Genomic DNA, 22,478 nt, shown 5'->3' on the forward strand with positions numbered 1-22,478 from the left:
TTGTCAACTGAACAGAAGTTTGGGAGCAGACATTCCCTTGTGCAGTCCTGACGGCAGTGCCTTGACCCATCAGATTTGGAGATGCCGGTTTTGGACTGGGGTCTACAAAGTTAAAAATCACACAACACCGGGTTATAGTCCAAAGGGTTTAATTGGAAGCACTAGCTTTCGGAACAGCACTCCGAAGCTAGTGCGTCCAATTAAACCTGTTGGACTATAACCTAGTGTTGTGTGATTTTTAACTTTGTACACCCCAGTCCAACACCGGCATCTCCAAATCATTGACCCATCAGAGTCCACCTGCCTACCAATCATCACCCTCTTCTCATCAGTTTACATTTTTGTTCTCTTTTTGAGATTTAATTTTTTTTTCACTTCTGCCTTGATGATTACAAGACCTTATAGAGGTTTATAAAGTCATGAGGACCATGGATAGCGTGAGTAGCCAAGGCCTTTTTCCCATGGTAGAGGGTAGAGGAATCCAAACTGGAGGACATAGGTTTAAGTGAGAGGTCAAAGATTGAAAAGGGACCTGAGGGGCAGTTTTTTTCATTCAAAGGATGGTGCGTGTATAGAATGAGTTGGCAGAGGAGGTGGTGGAAGTGGGTACAATTTGAACAATAAAAAGGCATCTGGGTGAGTACATGAATAGGAAAGGTTCAGAGGGATATGGGCTAAATGCTGGCCATTGGTACTAGATCAGTTTAGGATATCTGGTCAGCGTGGATAAGTTAAACTAAAGGTCTGTTTCCATGCTGTATAACATATGATTCTACACAATGAATAGGTTTTGAAAGAATCTCCTGTTCTCTCAGAAGTGGTAACCAAATTAAATCCTAATCAGGTTTTCATAGTTCACTATTTTACATGAATGGAATTCATTTTCTGAGAGTTTTTTGCATTTTCTTTTCAGGACAAAGGAAAAGACAAGGTTTCAAAATTCGACTCCATTCGACACTCCATTGCTGGAATGATAAGATCACCAAAAAATTATTTGAGTTCATCTGTAAGTTAATTGTATTTTCAAGTGGTTTTAGTGGTCATACTATTTTGATAAATCATGTGTGGGTAGTTTGATTTAATAACTTTACCAGTTCACATACCTTACATTATCCTTTTGCTGTATTCTCTGTACATTTCTTGCATTTTCATTAAATTGATTCTCGGGGTGTGAATGGACATTACTGGAATGGTTGTAATTTTCTGTCCTGTTGCTTGGACTGGTTGGTGGTGATAATGGAGTTTCTTTGACTGTTGTAGTGCATGTGAGATTTATCCATCTAGGTTTCCTGTGTGTCAGTGAACAACTTAGATGTCAACAAAAATTTGTAAACTTTGCAAATATTTAATTAATTCTTTGACTGTGGTTGGCTTTTTACTTGCAGATTTATTTACAGATAACTTATTACTAATGAGCCGCCTTTCTTGAATTTGGTCTCAGCTTTTCTGGAATATTCCTCAATATTTCTGAAAAACAGTACCATTATCTTACTGGATAATTCTTAACTAATTGTTCGAACAAAGTTTTTTTTTCACTTTACATTAGCATGTATAGGTATATTGGGAAGAATATATATTAAAATTTCAAGAATTAATTTATCCTGATGATTTTCTTAAATAAAATTTAATAGTAGTAGTGGATACTTGAGGGGATATTGTCTGTTTTCACAAAGAAAAATTGTAAGGGAAGGACCCACTATCCATGGTTAACTAAATAAGTTAAGGAAGGCATCAAACTAAAGGAAAAAGCATGTAATTGGCCAAATATGAATGACTGGTCAGATGTTTGATCAAAATATGAAGAACAGCAGAGAAGGACTGCAAGGTTAATCGAACAATCAGAAGATGAGAGGAAGCTAGCCAGAAGATAAAATGGAGATCAAGAGTTTCTGCATATATTTATAAGTGAAAAGGTTAAATAAAGTGACTTCAGTTATGATTTAAAAAGTTGGGACTGTCTTCCCCAGAGAAGAGTGGTCTAGGAGGAGATAAGATAGAAGTTTTCAAATCATGCATCTGCACAAAATAACATAGAACTTTGAAAATAAGAACAAGTGCAGGCTATTCAGCCCTTTGAGCTTGCTCCGCCATTCTGTATGATCATGGCTGATCTTTAAATTCAGTACCCTTCTCCCCATACCCTCAGTAGCTTTCTTTCATTACCCTTTGATCCCTTTAGCCCAAAAAAGGCTATCTAACTCCTCTTTGAAAACTTTCAGCGTTTTGGCCTCAACTGATCTCTGTGGCTGTTTTGGCCTCAACCACGTTCTATGCAGAGAATTCCACAGGCTCACCTTTTTGAGGGAGGTCCTAAATTGCTGACGCCAAATGGCCTACTGAAGTTTTCACCTTTGTGTCTGGACTCCCCTGAGTGTTGAGAACATCCTGCATTTATCCCGTTTAGTCCTTTTAGAAAGTTAAAGTTTCTCTGAGATCCCTCTTCATTCTTCTAAATTCCAGTGATTATAGTCCTAACCAATTCAGTTTTTCTTCATAAGTTAGTCCTGCCATCCCTGGGATCAGTCTGGTAAACCTTGGTTACACTCCCTCCACACATGCATTCCATAGGATGAAACTGTTCCCATTCTTAATATTGAGAACCAGGGGCACAATTTTAAAACGTAAGAGAAGCAAATGTGAGACAAGAAGAAATCTTTTCATGCAGCAATAATTAGGATCTGGAATGCATTAACTGAAAGTCCAATAGAGGCAAGTTCAGTTGAGGGATTCACGCGATGTTAAAAGATTATTTCATTCAAAACAAATGTACAGTATGATGGATGAAAGGAAGGAGATTGTCATTAAGCTTAAATGCTTATTGAGTTGGTATTAACTTGGCCCCTCGAGCCTGCTCTGCTACCAGTTAGCATGGTGGCTGACCAACTTTCATCACATCCTCTTTCCTGCCCTTTCCCCATAACCCATGATTTCTCTACTGATCAAGAATATATCCATCTCAGCCTTCAATACAGACAAGACCTCTGCCCCCACAGCTGTCTGTGGCAAGTAGTTCCAAAGATTCCCACCATCCCAGAGAAGAAATTCTTCCTCATCTCAGTCGTAAATTGATGTTCCTTAATACTGAGACTATGTCCACTGATCCTAGGCTCTCCCAACAGGGGAAACATTCTCTCATCATTTATTCTGCCAAGCCCCTTTTGACTTCTATATGCTTCAATTCAGTCACGTCTCATTCTTCTAAACTCCAGTGGGTAGAGTGCCAATTGTTTAGACATTGTTCATAAGACAATTTCTCTTTGCCAGGGATCATTCTAGTGAACGTTCTCTGAACTGTCTCCAATGTCACAATATATTTCCTTAAATAAGGGGACCGAAACTGCTCACAGTACTCCAGATGTGGTCTCACCAGCACCTTGTATAGTTGCAGTAAAACTTCCCTGCTCTTATACTTCAACCCCTTGAAATAAAGGCCAACATTCCATTAGCATTCCTCATTACCTGCTGCTCCTGTATACTAGCTTTCTGTGTTTTGTGCATAAGAACCCCCAAGTCCCCTTTGTGTTGCAGCTCTTTGCAGCTTTTCTCTGTTGAACTAATACTGTTCTTTTGTTCTTTTGTTTTCCTTTTAAAAATTAACATCTTCATTTTTTTTTCCCCACATTACACTCCATTTGCCAACTTACTTAACCTATCAATACCTCTCTGTAAATTGTTTATAGTTTCTGGCAATCTGCCTTTCTACCCTTGTTTGTTTTATGTGCAAATGTGGCTACAGTATATTTGCTTCCTTCCTCCCAGGCATTAATATGTATTGTCCTCGTACTGATCACTGTGGAACCCCACTGGTAGCAAGTTGCCAACCTGGAAAAGAACCCTTATCTCTACTTGCTGTTTCCTGCTCAATAGCCAATTCATTATCCATGCCGGTATGCTACCTGCAACACCATGGGCACTATGTTATAGCTTAACCTTTTGTGAGGTGGCTAGTTGGCCTAAAGTTACTCCCTTTGGCCTCCCTCCCTTTTTGAATTGGAGTTTTCAAATCCTCCACTACGTCTCCAGAATCCAAGGATGTTTGGAAAATTACACCAGTGTGTATAGCTACTTCTTTACTGGTTGATTTACCTCTTTGATTTGTGTGCTCTGTTCCTTCCTATTACATTCTGTTTATTACTTCCTGTACCTCTTTCTCTTTTCCATTGTCTGTACTCTTTGATTTACGACATTTTCCCAAGTTTGATTCCTTGCTCCCACTATTTAGTAAATACAAATGTGAAGTTTCAATTGACAATTTAAGTAAATGCTTTGATAATTTTGAAGAAAACAAATAACTAATGTAATAATAGAGAAGTACTTTACATGGTGCAATAACTAGTAGTGGTTTGCTTTTACTTTGGGATAATTTGACATAAAACTGATTTTTAATTTAAACTAGTCTACTAAGCTCTTCAGAATCTGACATTCTTACCTCATCTTGTCCATATGTGACTCCAGACTCCCTGAAAGTAGTCTTGTGTACCATTCAAAGTATTAAATCCAGCATTAAATATGCTTTGGAAACAACAAAGGCATGCGATGCAATGTTTTCCTTCTATTTATCATGGAAACTGTACCAATATTCAATATACATTCAAAAATGTTCAATATACTCCCTGTATCATCATTTATAGTGAATGTCTCACCCTCCTCCATCCCCACCCCTGGCAATGTCTTGTGCCACCAAAACACGACAGTTCCAGCAGAAATGACAGTAGAGTAGTCTGCACTGAAGAAGATATGGCCCTGAAGATCCTCATCCCTAACTGTGGACCCAAAGTAGTTTTGTAGTTTCTGGTCAGACATGGAAAAAGAAACTTGCTGACCATCTACTATAGCCTTCCTTCAGCTGATGAATCTGTAAGCAGCATTTTGAAAAAAGCCGTGTGGATAACAAAGGCACAGAATTTGCTTTTGGTGGAGGACTTCAATGTCTGTCACCTAGAATTGTTGACTGGCATCATTACAAACTGAAATGGATGATTCCTGAAGGTCATTACTGTCAGACTCACTCCATGGTCTGTGGTGAGAGAAACAAGTCACAAAATCCTACCGTACCTCATCCTTGTCATCTCCTTTTCAAAAATATATCTGTCCAAGGTAATATTGACATTTATCAGTATATTTCATGTGGAGGGTAGTCCTGTTGTCTGAAGACACCATTTTGTGTGACAGTATCACTTGCTGCAAAATGGGAAAAATTTGGAACAGATCCAGCAGTTCCAAACTGAGGTGTTTTGGGTCATCAGCTGCAGCATTCTTGTATTTCACCACAATTTGTAACGTGATAACACAAGATATTTCTTGCTCTGCTGTAACCAACAAGCCAGAAGATCAACCCTGACTCATTGAAGACCTTTGAAAAGCATACCAGGAACAGCATGTAGACATACCTAAAGATGATGTAACAAGATAGTGAAGCAACAGACATGCCCAACAGCTGTAGCAACAGATTACAGAATTAGTGGATTAGATAGAAGTTGTACAGCTTCTGCTACATGCATTTGTGAATAATGGTAAACAATTGAACAGTTACCTGGAGGAGAAGACTCCTCACACGTGCCCATCCCCCTCAATGATGGGAGAGCCCAGCATGGCAGTAGAAATAAAAGGCTGAAGCATTTGCTACTATCTATAGCCAGAAATGTCAAGTGGATGATCCATCTTGTCCTCTTCCTGGAGTCCCAGTATCATAACAAGCAGTCTTCAGCAAATTTGGTTTATTCCATGCAGTTTGAAGGCTGAAGCATTATATATTAAAGACTGTTGGCTCATAACTTCCAAACTAGTGTACTGCCAAGCTTTTTCAATCGAGCCCCAGTATTGGTATCTACCTGATAATATTGAAAGTTGCTCAGGTATAGAGCTGTCCATATTAAAAAAACAAATTCAACCCTAATCCATCTCATCTTAATTATCAATTGAATGATGGAAGGAGTCATCAAGACTCTTGCATATCAAGATAGAATGCTGTTATCTTATTGCTAATTGTGGAATATTTGTAGTGTTTATGGTTGCAAAATCAAGGTTGGGGAATAAATATTCCAGGGCATATAATATTTTGGAAATAGAGAAAACTTGGCAGAAGAGGAATGGTCACCCTGAAAGCAAAGCATGATGAGGACATCAGTGCTAAAGGTTTGGACTTCAGAAATTTATGGAGTAGAATAATTGTGGGTAACAATTAGGAATGCCAAGAGTTGGAAAACCCAATGAGAGTAATATATTGGGCGCCTAATAATAATTATATTGTTGGACTGACCACTAAACAACAAAACAATCAGCGTTTGTTTCCAATGCCAGTATAATTGTGGGGTCTTAACTTTCAGAGATCGGAACATTCAAATTGGCAAAGGTGCTCCAAGAGGTGAAATTGTTGAACATTTTTGTGGTAGTTTCTTGGAGCAATATATTGTGGAACCAACTTGGAATGAAACTATTTTAGACTTATTATTGTTATGAGGAAGGGTTACTTGACAACATCATAGTTTAAGATCTACTGGGAAGTAATGGTCTTCATACCATTGAATTCCATGTCAAGCTGGAAATGACAAATTCCATCACAAATAAAAAATATTAAACTTAAAACCAGTAATATAGATTTGCATGGATAACTGCCTAAGGTTGTTTTAAAAATGTCTTGGTAATTGAACAGTGGGAAATGCTTAAAGAAACAATTCATTGTTCAACAAAAATAGGCTCAATTTAAAAACAAAAAAAAGCAAGAAAGACCCAACTGTTGCTCGATCAGTAAAAATGATATTCGATTAAACAAAGAAGTTTTAAAATGTTGGAAAGAACTGTAACAAGTCTGAGGATAAGAGTCATCAAGATGTTGATAAAAAGGGAAAAAAATAGAATGAGAATAAACTAGGCAGAAATAGAATACCAGATTATAAAGGTTTTTTTAAGCGGACAATTCAGAATGGGAGTAGTCAAAGTCAGTAGTGGTTTCTTAGAAAGGGAGACAGAAGAAATTATTGTGGACAGTGAGAAATAATCCCAGAGGAAACTCCCTATTGTTATGATATATGTAAGGACCAGAAACATTTCTTTTAGAATCTGCCAACCCAGATTTTAGTGGAAGGATGAAGCCACAATAGTTTAATGGTTTAAATGAAAATATTTTTTCTGCATAAAAAAATCAAAGAACATGAAAACAATACATGCACTCATCTTAAACAGCTACATTAAAGATAATAAAAGGAAAATGGTCTCTATTAATTTCAATTTAAACTGAACTTTGATGAGATGGATCAGGGTTGAATTTGTTTTTTTTAATATGGACAGCTCTATACCTGAGCAACTTTCAACATTATTAGGTAGATACCAATATTGGGGCTCGATTGAAAAAGCTTGGCAGTACACTAGTTCCAGCAGGGGTGGCAGAGGCAGGCATGATGGTGTCACTTAAGATGTTTCTAGACAGATACATGAATGGCAGGCAGCAGAGGGCTACAGATCCTTAGAAAATAGACAACAGGTTTAGATAGAGGATCTGGATCTGGACCTGGAGGAGAAGACTCCTCACATGTGCCTGTCCTCAGTGATGGGAGAGCCCAGCATGGCAGTAGAAATAAAAGGCTGAAGCATTTGCTACTATCTATAGCCAGAAATGTCAAGTGGATGATCTATCTTGTCCTCCTCCTGGAGTCCCAGTATCATAACAAGCAGTGTTCAGCAAATTTGGTTTATTCCATGCAGTGTGAAGGCTGAAGGCATTATATATTAAAGGCTGTTGGCTCATAACTGCGTGTAATCACATATTATTGTTATGTTCCTTGAGTAAGCTTTGTCTGCAAGATTCCATGGACGAATGTTCCTTCTTAGTGACTTGCCCATTCATCAAAATATCAAATAGAATTCAAAACATTAGATTACTTACAGACTAGATTACTTACAGTGTGGAAACAGGCCCTTCGGCCCAATAAGTCCACACCGACCCACTGAAGCGCAACACACCCAGACCCATTCCCCTACATTTATCCCTTCACCTAACACTATGGGCAATTTAGCATGGCCAATTCACCTAACCTGCACATTTTTGGACTGTGGGAAGAAACCGGAGCACACGGAGGAAACCCACGGAGACATAGGGAGAATGTGCAAACTCCACACAGTCAGTTGCCTGAGGCGGGAATTGAACTCAGGTCTCTGGCGCTATGAGGCAGCAGTGCTAATCTCTGTGCCAGCATGCCGGCCACGTAGATTAGATTACTTAGTGTGGAAACATGCCCTTTGGCCCAACAAGTCCACATTGACCCGTCGAAGCGCAACCCACCCAGACCAATTCCCCTACATTCACCCCTTCACCTAACACTACGGGCAATTTAGCATGGCCAATTCACCTAACCTGCACATTTTTTTTTGGACTGTGGGAGGAAACCGGAGCACCCGGAGGAAACCCACGCAGACATAGGGAGAATGTGCAAACTCCACACAGTCAGTTGCCTGAGGTGAGAATTGAACCTGGGTCTCTGGCACTGTGAGGCAGCAGTGCTAACCATTCTATGCTCTATCTTGCTTTCAAGAATAAACCATTGGACAAACATTTTCTCAAAATATCTGCAGAGAATGCTTTTTTTTTCTGTCTTTTGAAGAGTGTTAGTCTCTCTTTTGGGGGAATTTTAAAGTGTGTTGCTAACCCAGTATATGTTATTCAGCGATGATGCAGCAATTAGTTTTGTTTTGATAATAAACCAATATTTGTAAAGAAACTTGGTTGATAGATCTTTTTGTTTCGAAGCTTATATAGATAAGGTATTGAACTGGCCAAATTACGAACTGAAAGAAGTATGTTGTGACCTGTGGAGAAGTGGAACTAGAGAGCCAGTGCACTCCTCCACCCCGACTCATAGTAGCATGTAATACCTAGAATGTTGATCCCAAAGAAAAGCCACAAATGTAATTCAGAAATGCCTTCCTGTTTTATTAGAAACTATGAGAACTCTATTGTTAAAGTGAACTTTCAGTAAATTAATCAGTGTAGTATTGGACTTCCACTATATTGTTTATAAATTTCATAATGCTTTTGCCAATGTGCATTTGATTTCTTGTTATGCATGTTAAATAAGACAGAGAATAGTTATAATTTTAAAATCCCTCCTTTTTGTGCTTAACACAGTATTGTGCATACTGTTGAGACATTTCATGAAAATTCAGATAACTCTTATTTTTCAGTTCTTTGACGTGATGCCTACCAGTGAAAAACCATTAGCAGAACAAGATTGGTATCATGGAGCAATTCCTCGAATAGAAGCACAAGAGCTGTTGAAACAGCAAGGTGATTTCCTGGTTCGAGAAAGCCACGGCAAACCTGGTGAATACGTACTTTCTGTTTACTCAGATGGACAGCGGAGACACTTTATCATCCAGTATGCAGATGTAAGTATGCTGATTATTGTCATAGAGTCATAGAGATGTGCAGCATGGACACAGACCCTTCGTTCCAACCCGTCCATGCTGACCAGATATCCCAACCCAATGTAGTCCCATCTGGCGGTACCCGGCCCATATCCCTCGAAACCCTTCCTATTCATCTCTCTGTCCAAATGCCTTTTAAATGTTGCAATTGTACCAGACTCCACTACTTCCTCCGGCAAGAAATGTCATAATTAAACTGATTTATTTCTTTTCATCTGCTGCCAACTTTTTTCTTCAAGGATTTATTTTAAAGCTGTTTTGCACCAACTAAATGCAGTATTTTGAGTACTTTAAGCTTTTAGTATCACCATAGAAATCATTAACTAACTTAGAAGAAGGGATATTAATTTTTTAGTGATCTGTGCAAAGGATCATACATCAACTTTTCATGTTTTAAGACTTTTAGCTTGTTCGTTGCACTAAGATTTAACATTGATTGAACATTACTTAGTTCGCAACTAATATTGGGGCGGCAAGGTGGCTCAGTGGTTAGCACTGCTGCCTCACAGCATCAGGGACCCGGGTTTGATTTCAGCCTGTGGCATTTGCACATTTCTCCCCGTGTCTGCCTGGGTTTCTTCTGGATGCTCTGGTTTCCTCCCACAGTTCAAAGATGTGCAGGTTAGGTGATTTGGTCATGCTAAATTGCCCATAGCATTAGGTGCATTAGTCTGGGTGGGTTGCTGTTTGGAGGGTTGGTGTGGACTTGTTGGGCCGAAGGACCTCTTTTCACACTGTAGGGAATCTAACCTAATATACAAAAATGCAGAAAAGATATTCCTTACTAACTTGTTAAAATCTCCAGCAATACCACCATGTTTGGGCAATGCATCATGGTCTCAGCGGAAATATAACCTTGTAAATTCAAATGCAAATCACTCTCGGTATTTTGACAGGTTCCCTTTTGCCCACCACAAGTGAAGCAAGTCTTCCAGTATCATTTATAAACAAAGTCCCCTTCACTCAACCTTCTTAGCATCACTGACTTCAAATCTCATATTCCGTCTTGGTAACACTATGATTATATAAATCTCCACAAATCTCATATGTTTATTTGTCTGCAAAGAAAAACATTCTGACATGCATTCTGCTGTCACAGCTGTAGCTACTCTGCTTTATTCACATAGTGGCATCTCTCAATTGGTCTTTTTGCAGACCCTTTGAATTTGTAACTCTACCAGTGGTAAAGCCAATTATCATTTCCTTTATGTTCATGTTTTGAAACTCATGTCTGACTTTCACTTGGGCTTGATCTTGTCACTGTGGCAATCTGGTAATAGGCATGGGCCTGTCTCCTAGCAGACTTCAGCTCAACTCAACACCATCCCATGTTACACGGCTTTCTGTTTACCTTAAATTATTAAAGACAATGGAAAGCATAACATATTACAAAGATGTATACAGTTGCTTGAGAGATATTATCTAGGCCATCTGAAAGATCTGGGCAGATTTTAACCTATTTTTAAAAATGTGTGTAGATGTGACAATCTTGAAAATTTATACAATTTTGAAAGAGTGCTCAAAAATTAATTTTATAATTTCACATTAAAACTTTGACTTAAACTTGAGGAAATAATTGTTGCATTAAACATAAACCCCCAAAGCTTGTCCACCATCTACAGTGCACAAGTCAGGATGGTGCAAGAAAACTCCCCACCTGTCTAGCTGAGTGCAGCTCCAGTCAAGCAACACGCAGGAAGCTTGGTATTATACTGGCCAAAGCAGCCTGCTTGATCGGCACAACATCCGTTATCCTCCACTGCTGACGCTCAGGAGCAATAGTGTGTGACTTCTACAACATGTGCTGCAGAAATTTGCCAAATATTCTCAGACAGCACCTCCAAACCCATGATTGAGAAGGACAAGGGCAGCAAATGCATGGGATCACCATCATCTGAAAGTTCCCCTTCAAACCACCCACTATCCTGACTTGGAAATGTATCAGTGTTTCTTTAGTGTCCCAAATAGAGAAATTGAGAAACAAATTTGTCAGAATAATAGGATGGTTATGGTAAGGGATTTTAACTTTCCAAACATAGACTGGGTCTGCCATAGTATTAAAGGCTTGGATGGAGAGGAATTTGTTAAGTGTGTACAAGAAAGTTTTCTGATTCAATATGTGGATGTACCTAATAGAGAAAGTGCAAAACTCAACCTATTCTTTGGAAATAATGCAGGGTGGGTGACTGAGGTGTCAGTGGGGGAGCACTCTAGGGCTAGTGACCATAATTCTGTTAGTTTTAAAATAGTGATGGAAAAGAATGCTTTTCTACATATGGTCAATACTTAACAGCTGTTTTTTATTCAGTTTATAACCTAATCATGAGTAGCCAATATTGTAAAGTGCTGGGGGTTTATTGAGTACTTTTATGTATTTTATTCTAACTTTTTTTTACACAGAATCAGTATCGATTTGAAGGAACTGGATTTCCAACAATACCTCAGCTTATGGAACATCATTATTCTACAAAGCAAGTGATCACAAAAAAATCAGGAGTGGTATTGTTGAATCCTGTTGTTAAGGTCGGAACATTCACATGACTGGGTTTTGATATTTTTGTCTTAAGTTACTGTGCAAATTTAGAGAATGTCAATGTTGTGCTATTTCAATTGCCAAATTTTCTAATTCCATCTGGTCTTTAAAATAAGTTCCTTTCTCTTCATTTAGGCAGCTTTGTCTCATGTTTTACAACTGTTCCGAGTACTTGGTAAAGCAAAAATACCTACATTCATTCTCTCCATGAATTTGAAATATTAAACCTATATTATAACATTGTATCTTACTGCGACTGTAATAACTTGAACTTTCTATAAGGTCATGCAGAATGCATCATGAATAAGGTGCAAAAGTTTGAGAATTTAGTGAGAGTGGGAATTTGGTGCCAAAGGGCAGGAGATGCTCTTGTAAGCTTTAAATACTTGTTGTGGTCCATATCACAAGAAAAATATTTCATTTAATCTGCCTATAACTGAAAGTACGTGGAGTAACTACCTTAAAGTTTTTTTCCTATGAAATTTTATCTAACAGTTTATTGAAATAAATGAAAAAAAAACTGAGAACTGCTGTGAAGAGCATAGTGATCCTGCAAAATTACTTATGCAGGATCTACATTTCAAGGGTTTTGGGTTGTTAAGCTGATATATGAAGCATTGGCTTTGTGACCATTATAGAGAGAGAATGTTTCCTGAATACTTCTGTTGATGTATTTTTTCCACAAATCCAAGTGGATTTCAGTACAATGGTAAATGCTTTATCATCAGACAGCTGGTGAGAGATTCTTAGTGACACCAAAACAGTCATGTAGCCTACTTGTGGTGGCACTTCTCAATGAATCTCTGTTCTACACATGAAGGCAGTATATATTATAGGCACAATACAGAGGTCGACAAGTCACATGGTTGATTGCCGTTACATTGTTTAAGACAGGTAATTACAATTTTACAATGCCCGGAGATTGCTGATTACCTGTGATAACTAGCGAATGGTTTACAGGGACTGGTTATCATATTCTTTATAACCATATGTTGATGGATAGAGATTTAGACAGAAGAACTTTGCTTTGTTCTCATTGTTGGATTCACATGCCTATGTTAATAGGTAGGGGAAGCATGATAATGGGAACAGGAGACCGTTAATAAGGTTATGGCTAAGACATCTTTGCCTGAGTCTGCAAGTGAAATCCACATGTATGGCTTCAGAGGATTCGGTTCTCCAGGAGTCAGCCATCCCTCCCCTGCTGTGATGTCCCGTCTCATTCTGTAAGAGGGCATGCAATCGATACTGCAGTGAATCCTTTTAACAGTGGAATGTTTAAACCTTGAGTTCCCAATATTTCATGATAAAGAAGCAACAATGGCTTTCTAACTTCCTCATTTCAGCCCATGCTGCTTATGCTAGCAAATAGTTCAGGTCCATTTTTTTGTGGTCAGAGTATATGACATTCAGGCAAGTGAGAGGACAAAGAAGCAATACTAGAGGAGCCTTGGTCTTTGCCATTATCGATCAGATGTGAACTTCTTGGTACCTGAATGGATGGTGGAGCATGGTGGACAAACTGGATGTTCTCTGCAGCTGCAGCAAGGAATTCCAAAGATTATGGTACAGTGCCAAGAGCAAGAACATCTTTTGTGACCAAAAAAGAATGTCAAGTATAAGGGAGAGTATCCAGTTGGAGTGATCCATGTAAGAGTACCGACACAGGTCAAATGAGAAACGATGTTCTCCTGATGATATTTAAGGAGCTGATATCTAATTAATAAGCAGAATCCAAAAGACAAATTGCTTGTCCTGTACAAATGAATGCCTATAGCTGTATTTTAAACCAAAACAAAATAGAGCAGGGATCGGTGTAAAGGATATTTAGGAATTGAAAGAGAAGTATCAAGGCCAATGTAGCTACTTAAAGTAAGATATACAATGCAACAAGTGTGGCAAAATGTCTAAGATTAATAGTGAAGTGATGAGTAAAGTTACATTTTCGGAACACAGAAAGATGGTGTCTGAATACGCAAATTATTGTCTCAAATAAAGATAACTTTTTTTTCTTGATTGGCCATTATGTAAACATGGACGTATGGTGACCCATGATGGTCCCTAAATATTCATGGTACTTAATGTTTTCAAAAGACAGGCAAAATGGAAAAGGAGTTGAGTAACTCTCTTAATAAAGGATGACATTCAGGCAGAAGTGAGAAATGTTCTTTCATTAGAAGAGCAGGATATAGAATTCCTGGATAATCTATGTGGAACCAACTAGGGAAGAGCCAATTTCAGGTATTGTTTTGTGTAATATAATAGAACTGTACTCCTGTCTGGCCACAGGAGAGTGTCAGAAGACTGAGGGCAGCCGATGTGATACAGTTAGTTAAGAAGAGGGGAATAGGGTTAAATGAGGAAACTACAGACCTATCAGTCGGATCTCAGAGGTGGGAAAATTATCAGACGAAATTCTTAAGGATAGAATTAATCTGCATGAGGTTAGCAGAGATTAATTTTAAAAATAGCTAGCATAATTTTGTAAAGGAGAGGTTATGTCTGACCAATTTGATTGAATTCTTCAAAGAGGTGATCAGGCGTGTAGACAAGGGCACAGTTTTTGATGTCATCTGCTTGGATTTCAGCAAGGCTTTTGATAAGGTCCCACATGGGACACTGATAGCAAAGATAAGAGCCCAAGGAAAGTGCAAAATTGCATCTACAATTGTCAGGAAGCAGAGGATGATGACTGTTGGTATTTGTATTACTGGAAGCCTGTGCCCAATCGGATCCTGAAAGGATCACTGTTGAGACCCTTGATGTTTGTGGTTTAAGTAAATGTTTAACAGTTGAACTTAGCATGGTTGACCAGTAAGTTTGTGGATGATATCAAAATTAGTGAAGTAATAACTAGTCAGGAGACATCCATGGATTACAGGAAGATATAGACAGGCTGGTTAAATGAACTGATTAGTGGCAAATAGAATTCAGACCAGCTAAGTGTGAAATGATGGCCTTGGGCAAGGCAAGGGAAAATACATTATGAATGGTAGGATCAGAGGTAATTTGGTGTACATGTCCACCAGTCCTTAAGGTAGTGGGACTAGTTAGATAAAGTGGATAAGAAGCTGCGTCGGATACTTGGCTTTTTTTTAACCTAAAGTTATATTGGAACTGCATAAAATATTGGTTAGGCCACATGTAAAGTATTATGAGCTATTCTGAAATCCACACTAGAAGGGATGAGATAAAAGTAGAGAGGGTGCACAGTAGTTTTACTAGGATGTTGTGTGGGCTGGAGAGTTTCAGTTACGAAGAGAGATTGGTAGACTGGGGTTGTTTTCCTTGGAGCAGAGCAGACTGAGGTGGTATATAATTAAGATGTATAAAATTATGGGGGGCATTAACAGGAAGAGACTTTTCCTTTTTGTGGAGGAATCGATGACTGAATGCATAGATATAACATAAGTGGCATGACGTTTAGAGGATTTTTTTTCCCTAGAGGGTGGTGAGAATCTAGAACTCATTGCCTGCAAGGATGGTAGAGGTAGAAACCCTCATAACATTCAAGGAACATTCAGATGTGCATTTACAATACCAAGTCATATAAAGCTATGGGCAATGTATTGGAAAATGGAATTAGAATACAGGTCGTTCTGCCATAATGCATGTTTCATCAGTGCAAATTGGCTATAGTGCGATTGACGAATCATGGACATTGTTGGATAATGTTAACTTTCTACTGAATGGGTATAGCGATTTTCTAAAGCACAAGGTTGCAGAGGAACACAACTGTCGTGTTACAGAAGAATGACTTGTAGTTAGGTGGTTGTTTTTGACACACGCAAATTTCATGGACCAAAGGTTCTTTGCTGTGCTGTAGACTTCTATGGCTAATTAATAATCTCAAATAAAAGATCCTCTGCCATGAGGTGGTCATTATATAATGGAATTTTACCTGGATTCAAGTGTGACATGTATGAGTCAAAAACTGGAATCTTAAACTTAAATAAAAACAGTTGCGTAGGGTTGAATAAGGTGGATAAATTAAAACATTTTGATGCTAACTGAGCATTGTGAACATATGGAAGAAATATTTCATAGTTCTAGTGAGTTTTTAGAAGAATTGTAGTTCATGTTGCGGTTTTGGATGTAAGTTTGTTTGCTGAGCTGGAAGATTTGTTTTCAGATGTTTTGTCACCATACGAGGTAACATCACCAGTGAGCCTCTGGTGGCCCGCTATTTATGTGTTTAAATTTCCTTGGGATGGTGAGGTCATTTCCTGTGATGATGCCATTTCCTGTTCTTTTGCTGAGGGGGTGGTAAACGGGATCATTTGACAATTTTTTTTTTACATCTAATGTATGACTTTGTACACTGGGTATTAAATGTTTTCTGAAGGAAAAATATATGTATTGTTAATACTTCTTTTAACTTCGGTACAGGACAAAAAATGGGTCCTCAATCACGAAGATGTGACACTTGGAGAATTGCTTGGGAAAGTAAGTCTGCTCTTTAAATTGTTTAACTTTTTAGTGTGTGTAGAGGTATATTTGCATCATATAGCATTCTCAGTTTCTCAGTTATGAATCCACTGTCAGGCCATGTTTCACAGTAATTCAGTACTGCGAAGTGTTTCAGGTTGATGATCATTCGCTTTTTGACTCTCTCCTTTTCCTCAGTTCTGTTGAAAGCCATCAACCTGAAGTATTAATTCTATTTCTTTCTCCACTGATGGTTTCTGACTTGCTGAGTGTTTCCAACGGTTTGGTTTTAGATTTCCAGCATTCAGTTATTTTGCTTTTTGCAAGCAAATAGATACTAATTCTCCATAAGAAGATGCATTGTAAGAGATTCCTCAGATTCAAAGCTTCACTGGTCATTGTGTTTTCTGGTAATAAATGTTTAAATAAAAACAGCCTTTACAAATATATTTGGAACCATGCTTGGGTGGTGGAGGACAAAAGTACTGTGCCAGAAGTTTGGAGTTTGACACTTATCTTTCTTCTCTGATTTCTCATCTCCAAAGTAGTTGAGGTTAGTTTCATTTCACAAGAGATTAAATTAGGAACAATAAACTTTGTGGATAGCAAGATAAATGACTAAATTATTTTTGCCAAAATACTTGCTTCTTTTCCAACTTTTATTCTTATTTTTGGAAACTTTTTTTTGGATTCACTCAGTTGTTACTTTAATACACATCACTTAATAAATATTGGCAACATTCTTATTTCCTTTTTATAGAAATTTTCGATGTTCAGCTTGCATAGAATATAATTCTGTTTTCACCTCTCCAACACACTGCGACTATTGGGTCATTGTGTAGATTAGAGTGCATACCTATGAAGGACCCTTGATGGAAGTAAAACCAGTTCCTTTCCAGGCATTTGTGCTAATCCACTATTCAGTGCATCTTGTGTAGATTTAGGAACATTTCACCTACGGTTTCCTATTATGGAAAAGTAAATTAATGTTTATGAAATATCTTGAATATAAAAACAAAAAAAAACTGCTGGTAAAGTTCTGCAGGTCAGGTATCATCTGTGGCTGAAAAGAAATTAATGTTTCAAATTCATACAGATGTTGAATTTCCCCTTTTCACTGTCCAAGGCCCCAAAAACTTTTTCCAAGTGAAACAGTAATTTGCTTGCACTTCTTTCAATACACTACAATGTATTAGATGCTGTAAGTATGAATTTCTTTGTATTAGGAAGATGTAATGCGGACTGTTTACAATGCTGTGAACATTCCATATTGTCTGTAAGCATGAACCCAAGCTAACATTTGCTTGTTGTTTTAATCTTCCATCTTCTATGCTGGCATTTCTGTCCCTGTATTTCTGCTGTGTTCAGTGAAGCTGCATGGAGATTTAAGAAACCATAACTTGCTTTCCATCTGGCCTTCTGGACTGAAAATTGAGTTCAACAACTTGAGATCAAAACCATCACCTCCATCTTGTTGTATGTCCTTTTTCCTTGACCTTTTCTTCTTCCCCATTGTTTCTGGTTGATCTTTCCTTTGTTTCTTTCTGTATCCCTTTGTGATTTTAATATAGCAAGTCATGCATCATTTTCACATGATATTTGTTTCTTCATGATATCCATTGCCATTCTTTTTGTCTGTTACTGTAATGCCTCTCTGGAAGCTGGAAATCAAGCTGCACAATTCCCAGAGTTGTCACAGTTAAGTTAAAGATTTTTTAAAAAATGTGCAGAACTCCCCAATTTACCTGACTTTATATTTGATAGAAAGCACAGAGCAGGTTTCTGTACTGAACAAGAATTCCGATTTATTACAAATAAATAGACCTGTTACAGGGAAACAATTATAAACCAACCGTATGTAACTACTTCTTCAAACTCAACTCCCTTATTAGCTGTTTCTCTATTTCCACAGACAGGGAAAATAACATGGATGTTACAGATAGAGAAAAGGCTTTTCTGTGCACCTGTGCACAGGATTTTCTGAGATGATTTTTGTGCTGACCAAAACACAGCTTCTTGATTGCTCATCTCCGAATGCTTGATTTGTTTGCTGGAGGCAGAGAGTGACTGGTTCACACTAACAAAAATCTCTGATTTACTGTATTAAAAGTCACAGCTTTCAGCAATTGCTGAAGGAAAAATAACTTGGCTTTCTTTAGACTGAGTTTTTTTTTACTGCAGAGAGCAGAAATAGCTCCTAAGCTTGCAGAGCTTCTCAATACTGTTGTAAACGTTGGCATGGATATTTAACATGAATATGTAAGTTTCCTTTAAACATTTTAAACATATATATTATAGCACAGAAAGGGATTTAGAAGACATTTCAGGAAACAATGGAGTCAAAAAATATTTTCATGCTTTTGCATTGCCATAGTGTTTTAATCTGAAAGTTATCTGTTTATGATTATATAAATGTTGTACTTTTCAGGGGAATTTTGGTGAAGTTTTCAAGGGAACATTGAAAGATAAAACTCCAGTGGCTGTAAAAACGTGCAAAGAAGATTTGCCACAAGAGCTGAAAATTAAATTTTTATCAGAAGCAAGGTAGGATTCCTATTTGGAGAATGCAAAGGAAGCAATTTTCTTTCATTTTTCATGCTGACAAATTTGAACCTGAATGCACTTTAGAGAACATCTCTGGGATATCAACACCAACCAACCCCACCACCCCGTGGCTGAACATTTCAACTTGCTCTCCCACTCTGCTGAGAATATGCAGGTCCGGGGCCTCCTCTATCACCACTCCCTCATCACCTGACACCTGGAGGAAGAACGCCTTATCTTCCGCCTCAGAACCCTTCAACTCAGGGCATCAATGTTGACTTCACCAGTTTCCTCATTTACCCTCCCCCCCCCCTCCCTTACCCCATACCTTCCCCTCGTCCTGACCCCCCTCCCATTTATCTCTCCACGCCGAGGCTCCCAGCCTCCTGTCTGATGAAAGGCTCCGGCCCAAAATGTTGATTTTCCTGCTTCTCAGATGCTGCCTGACTTGCTGTGCTTTTCCAGCACTACACTCTCAACTTGAATCTGAATGTACCATTTAAAGTTTTGTTGAAGCAAGATCATACCAATCTCTTTCAAGGTTGGTTACCAAAAAGGTAAAGATTTATTCTTGTTATCTTTACACGCTTGCACCAGATCTCTGTCTGTATTGTATTTTGCTTCCATTTTGTAGTCCACCACAGATGTTTGGAGACACAAATTTATAGATATGAGATTGATTTTGACCCATGGGCATAATAATGTTAGTAATATATGTTAGTCACCATTGTTACTGCTGATGTGAGCCAATAGCATCGTGATAAATTGTAATACCTTTATAAATTTCAAATCTGCCGTAGCCACACTCTCAAGTTAATCATGACCAGCCTCCTGATTTCTAGCTGGGCTCACAATTGAGGTCATTGGTACCTAGACCGTGTACAATAACCCTCCTCCCATATGCTTATGATAAAGGCAGTGATCATAGTTAATAATTAAGACATATTTGTCAAAGATTTCATCTTGTTTCAAATTCTTCTGAGTAAGATGATAACTAATCACTTTACTATCTGAAAGTTGATGAACAAAAACTTTATTTTGGTCAACTTTATTACTAAAACAGAGGAAAGTTTTCTTTAAGTCTGACCATCTGTGTTAAGGTAAACTTGGGTTACTGTTTTCTCTCAAAAAATATACAGTTTGATCCTAAGAATACTTTAGTTTTCTCTCCCTGTTCAGATAGGTCCTACAGTCTGATTACTGAATCCTTCCAAGTATAGACATCACCAAGAGATCTACTAATGGAGATTCCCATTGCTACCTGTGATGTGAACTGCCTGATCTAGTTGATTAGCATCCATACCAATTTTATAGCTAACAGGCAGGCACTGAAACCTCCAATCTGGTGGGAAATGAAATACTGATCTTGTTTTAGAATATCCAGATTAAATACACGGGCTGCTGCTAGTCACTGTTGACCTCAGTCCTAATTGTCCTAATTCAACTACAATTTAATTACTATTCCTTCATTTTAATTCATGCTGATTTTGTGTTAACCCAATATCCGAGATGGTTCATGACAATGATTGCATAATCTTCTGTCATCGGATACCTAATGTTTGGACAGCTGATTTCCCTGACTTGACTGCATATTACCTTTCTTTTCCAGATCTGGCTGCCAGCTGGATTGAAAATCTTTGCAGCCTCAAGTCCATTTGAGTGCAAGATTGTAACATGAATCAAAACCAAATCCTTAATGGTTGAAAAGATTCAAATTCAGTGACACTTTTTAAAATCCATCATTAAGTTGAATATTACTGGAAAAGAAATTAACGGAATGGAATGTTCACTTAGGTGAACTAGAGGTGTATACCGTTTCAGTTCATATCAGAACTCATTGAGAAATTGAAAAGGATTCACATCAAGACTATCGCATTTGCAGCACTAGACTTAAGGTGGAACACCTTTGCCACAGAAGTGTGAAGCTAGTGCTTTTTATTACTGACGTATCAATTTATACTAAAACCAAATTTTCTCTTCTCTTATTTTTGGTTTAAACCTTTTTTTTGCACACCAACCTTTTCACTGGTCTTGATAATTCCAATATTGATTAATCATGTCTGCATTGGTGTGCTATGAATGTTGCAAATCTTCCCAAAAAGCTTTCTGTAAATAAGTATATTTCACTTTTATACAGGATACTCAAGCAGTACGATCATCCAAACATTGTCAAACTGATCGGAGTCTGTACCCAAAGGCAGCCCATTTACATTGTTATGGAGCTAATACCAGGTAACATGCTTAAGTGCTTCAATGTCATTATCAATGCTTATTTATAATAGCCTAAATATATGAAAATGAATTTGCAGTTAATTAAGAAGCCAAAAATGCAGTCTTTATAATGTTTGTTTATTATTTCATTGCCTTGCCTGAAAACTCTCATCACATTTTAAGTAGGGCAGAATATGAGTACAGTGAAATCCATAGAAACCTGTTCAAAAAACTTCACAAAAAAATGATTGTTAGATTTCTTTTAAGAAGTCACAATTTGATTTCAAATTTGTACACTTTTTATCGTTAACACTGGAAGCATTGACTCCATCTACACTTCTCGATACCTTGGAAAGACAGCCAACATAATCAAAGACTCCTCCCATCCAGGTTATAATCTCTTCCAACCTCTTCCGTCGGGCAGATGTGGAATACGCATACCGACAGATTCAAGAATAGTTTCTTCGCTGCTGCTATTAGATTTCTAAGTGGACCTGTTAAATTTCAAATTGAATTTTGACCTCACTCTTTGTGCACCTTCTCTACATCCATAGCACTGTATTCCTCATTCTGTTCTGTTACTCATGCAATTATAGAGTCATAGAGATATACAGCATGAAAACAGACCCTTTGGTCCAACCTGTCCATGCCGACCAGATAACCCAACCCAATTTAGTCCCACCTGCCAGCATCCGGCCCATATCCCTCCAAACCCTTCGTATTCATATACCCATCCAAATGCCTCTTAAATGTTGCAGTTGTACCAGCCTCCACCACTTCTTCTGGATGCTCATTCCATACACGTACCACGCTCTGCGTGAAAAAGTTTCCCCATTAGGTCTCTTTTATATCTTTCCCCTCTCGCCCTAAACCTATGCCCATCTAGTTCTGGACTCCCTGACTCCAGGGAAAAGACGTTGTCTATTTATCCTATCCATGCCCCTCATAATTTTGTAAACCTCTATAAGGTCACCCCTCAGCCTCCGACACAATAGACAATAGGAGCAGGAGTAGGCCATTCAGCCCATCGAGCCTGCACCGCCATTCAATATGATCATGGCTGATCATTCCTAATCAGTATTCTGTTCCTGCCTTATCTCCATAACCCTTGATTCCACTATCTTTGAGAGCTCTATCCAACTCTTTCTTAAATGAATCCAGAGACGGGGCCTCCACTGCCCTCTGGGGCAGAGCATTCCACACAGCCACACTCTCTGGGTGAAGAAGTTTCTCCTCATCTCTGTCCTAAATGATCTACCCCGTATTTTTAAGCTGTGTCCTCTGGATCGGCACTCACCCATCAGCGGAAAAATGTTTCCTGCCTCCAGAGTGTCCAAACCTT

At 38.3% G+C, this 22,478-nt stretch overlaps 1 protein-coding gene across 5 annotated transcripts in view; it reads left to right on the forward strand.

Annotated features, from left to right (window-relative positions):
- fer (fer (fps/fes related) tyrosine kinase) overlaps positions 1–22,478 on the forward strand; it is a 205,465-nt gene that overhangs the window by 122,906 nt on the left and 60,081 nt on the right. For 4 of the 5 annotated variants that reach the window (XM_043710357.1, XM_043710364.1, XM_043710372.1 and 1 more), the window contains 6 exons: positions 914–1,006; positions 9,178–9,381; positions 11,821–11,943; positions 16,343–16,399; positions 18,810–18,925; positions 21,063–21,157. In XM_043710357.1, the coding sequence (XP_043566292.1) occupies positions 914–1,006; positions 9,178–9,381; positions 11,821–11,943; positions 16,343–16,399; positions 18,810–18,925; positions 21,063–21,157 (688 nt within the window). Of the gene's footprint in view, positions 1–913; positions 1,007–9,177; positions 9,382–11,820; positions 11,944–16,342; positions 16,400–18,809; positions 18,926–19,361; positions 19,483–21,062; positions 21,158–22,478 lie in introns of those variants that run through there. The other variant, XR_006314648.1, reaches the window with a different exon arrangement.

The sequence above is a fragment of the Chiloscyllium plagiosum genome, chromosome 2 (genome assembly GCF_004010195.1).
Source record: "Chiloscyllium plagiosum isolate BGI_BamShark_2017 chromosome 2, ASM401019v2, whole genome shotgun sequence".
NCBI lineage: Eukaryota > Metazoa > Chordata > Chondrichthyes > Orectolobiformes > Hemiscylliidae > Chiloscyllium > Chiloscyllium plagiosum.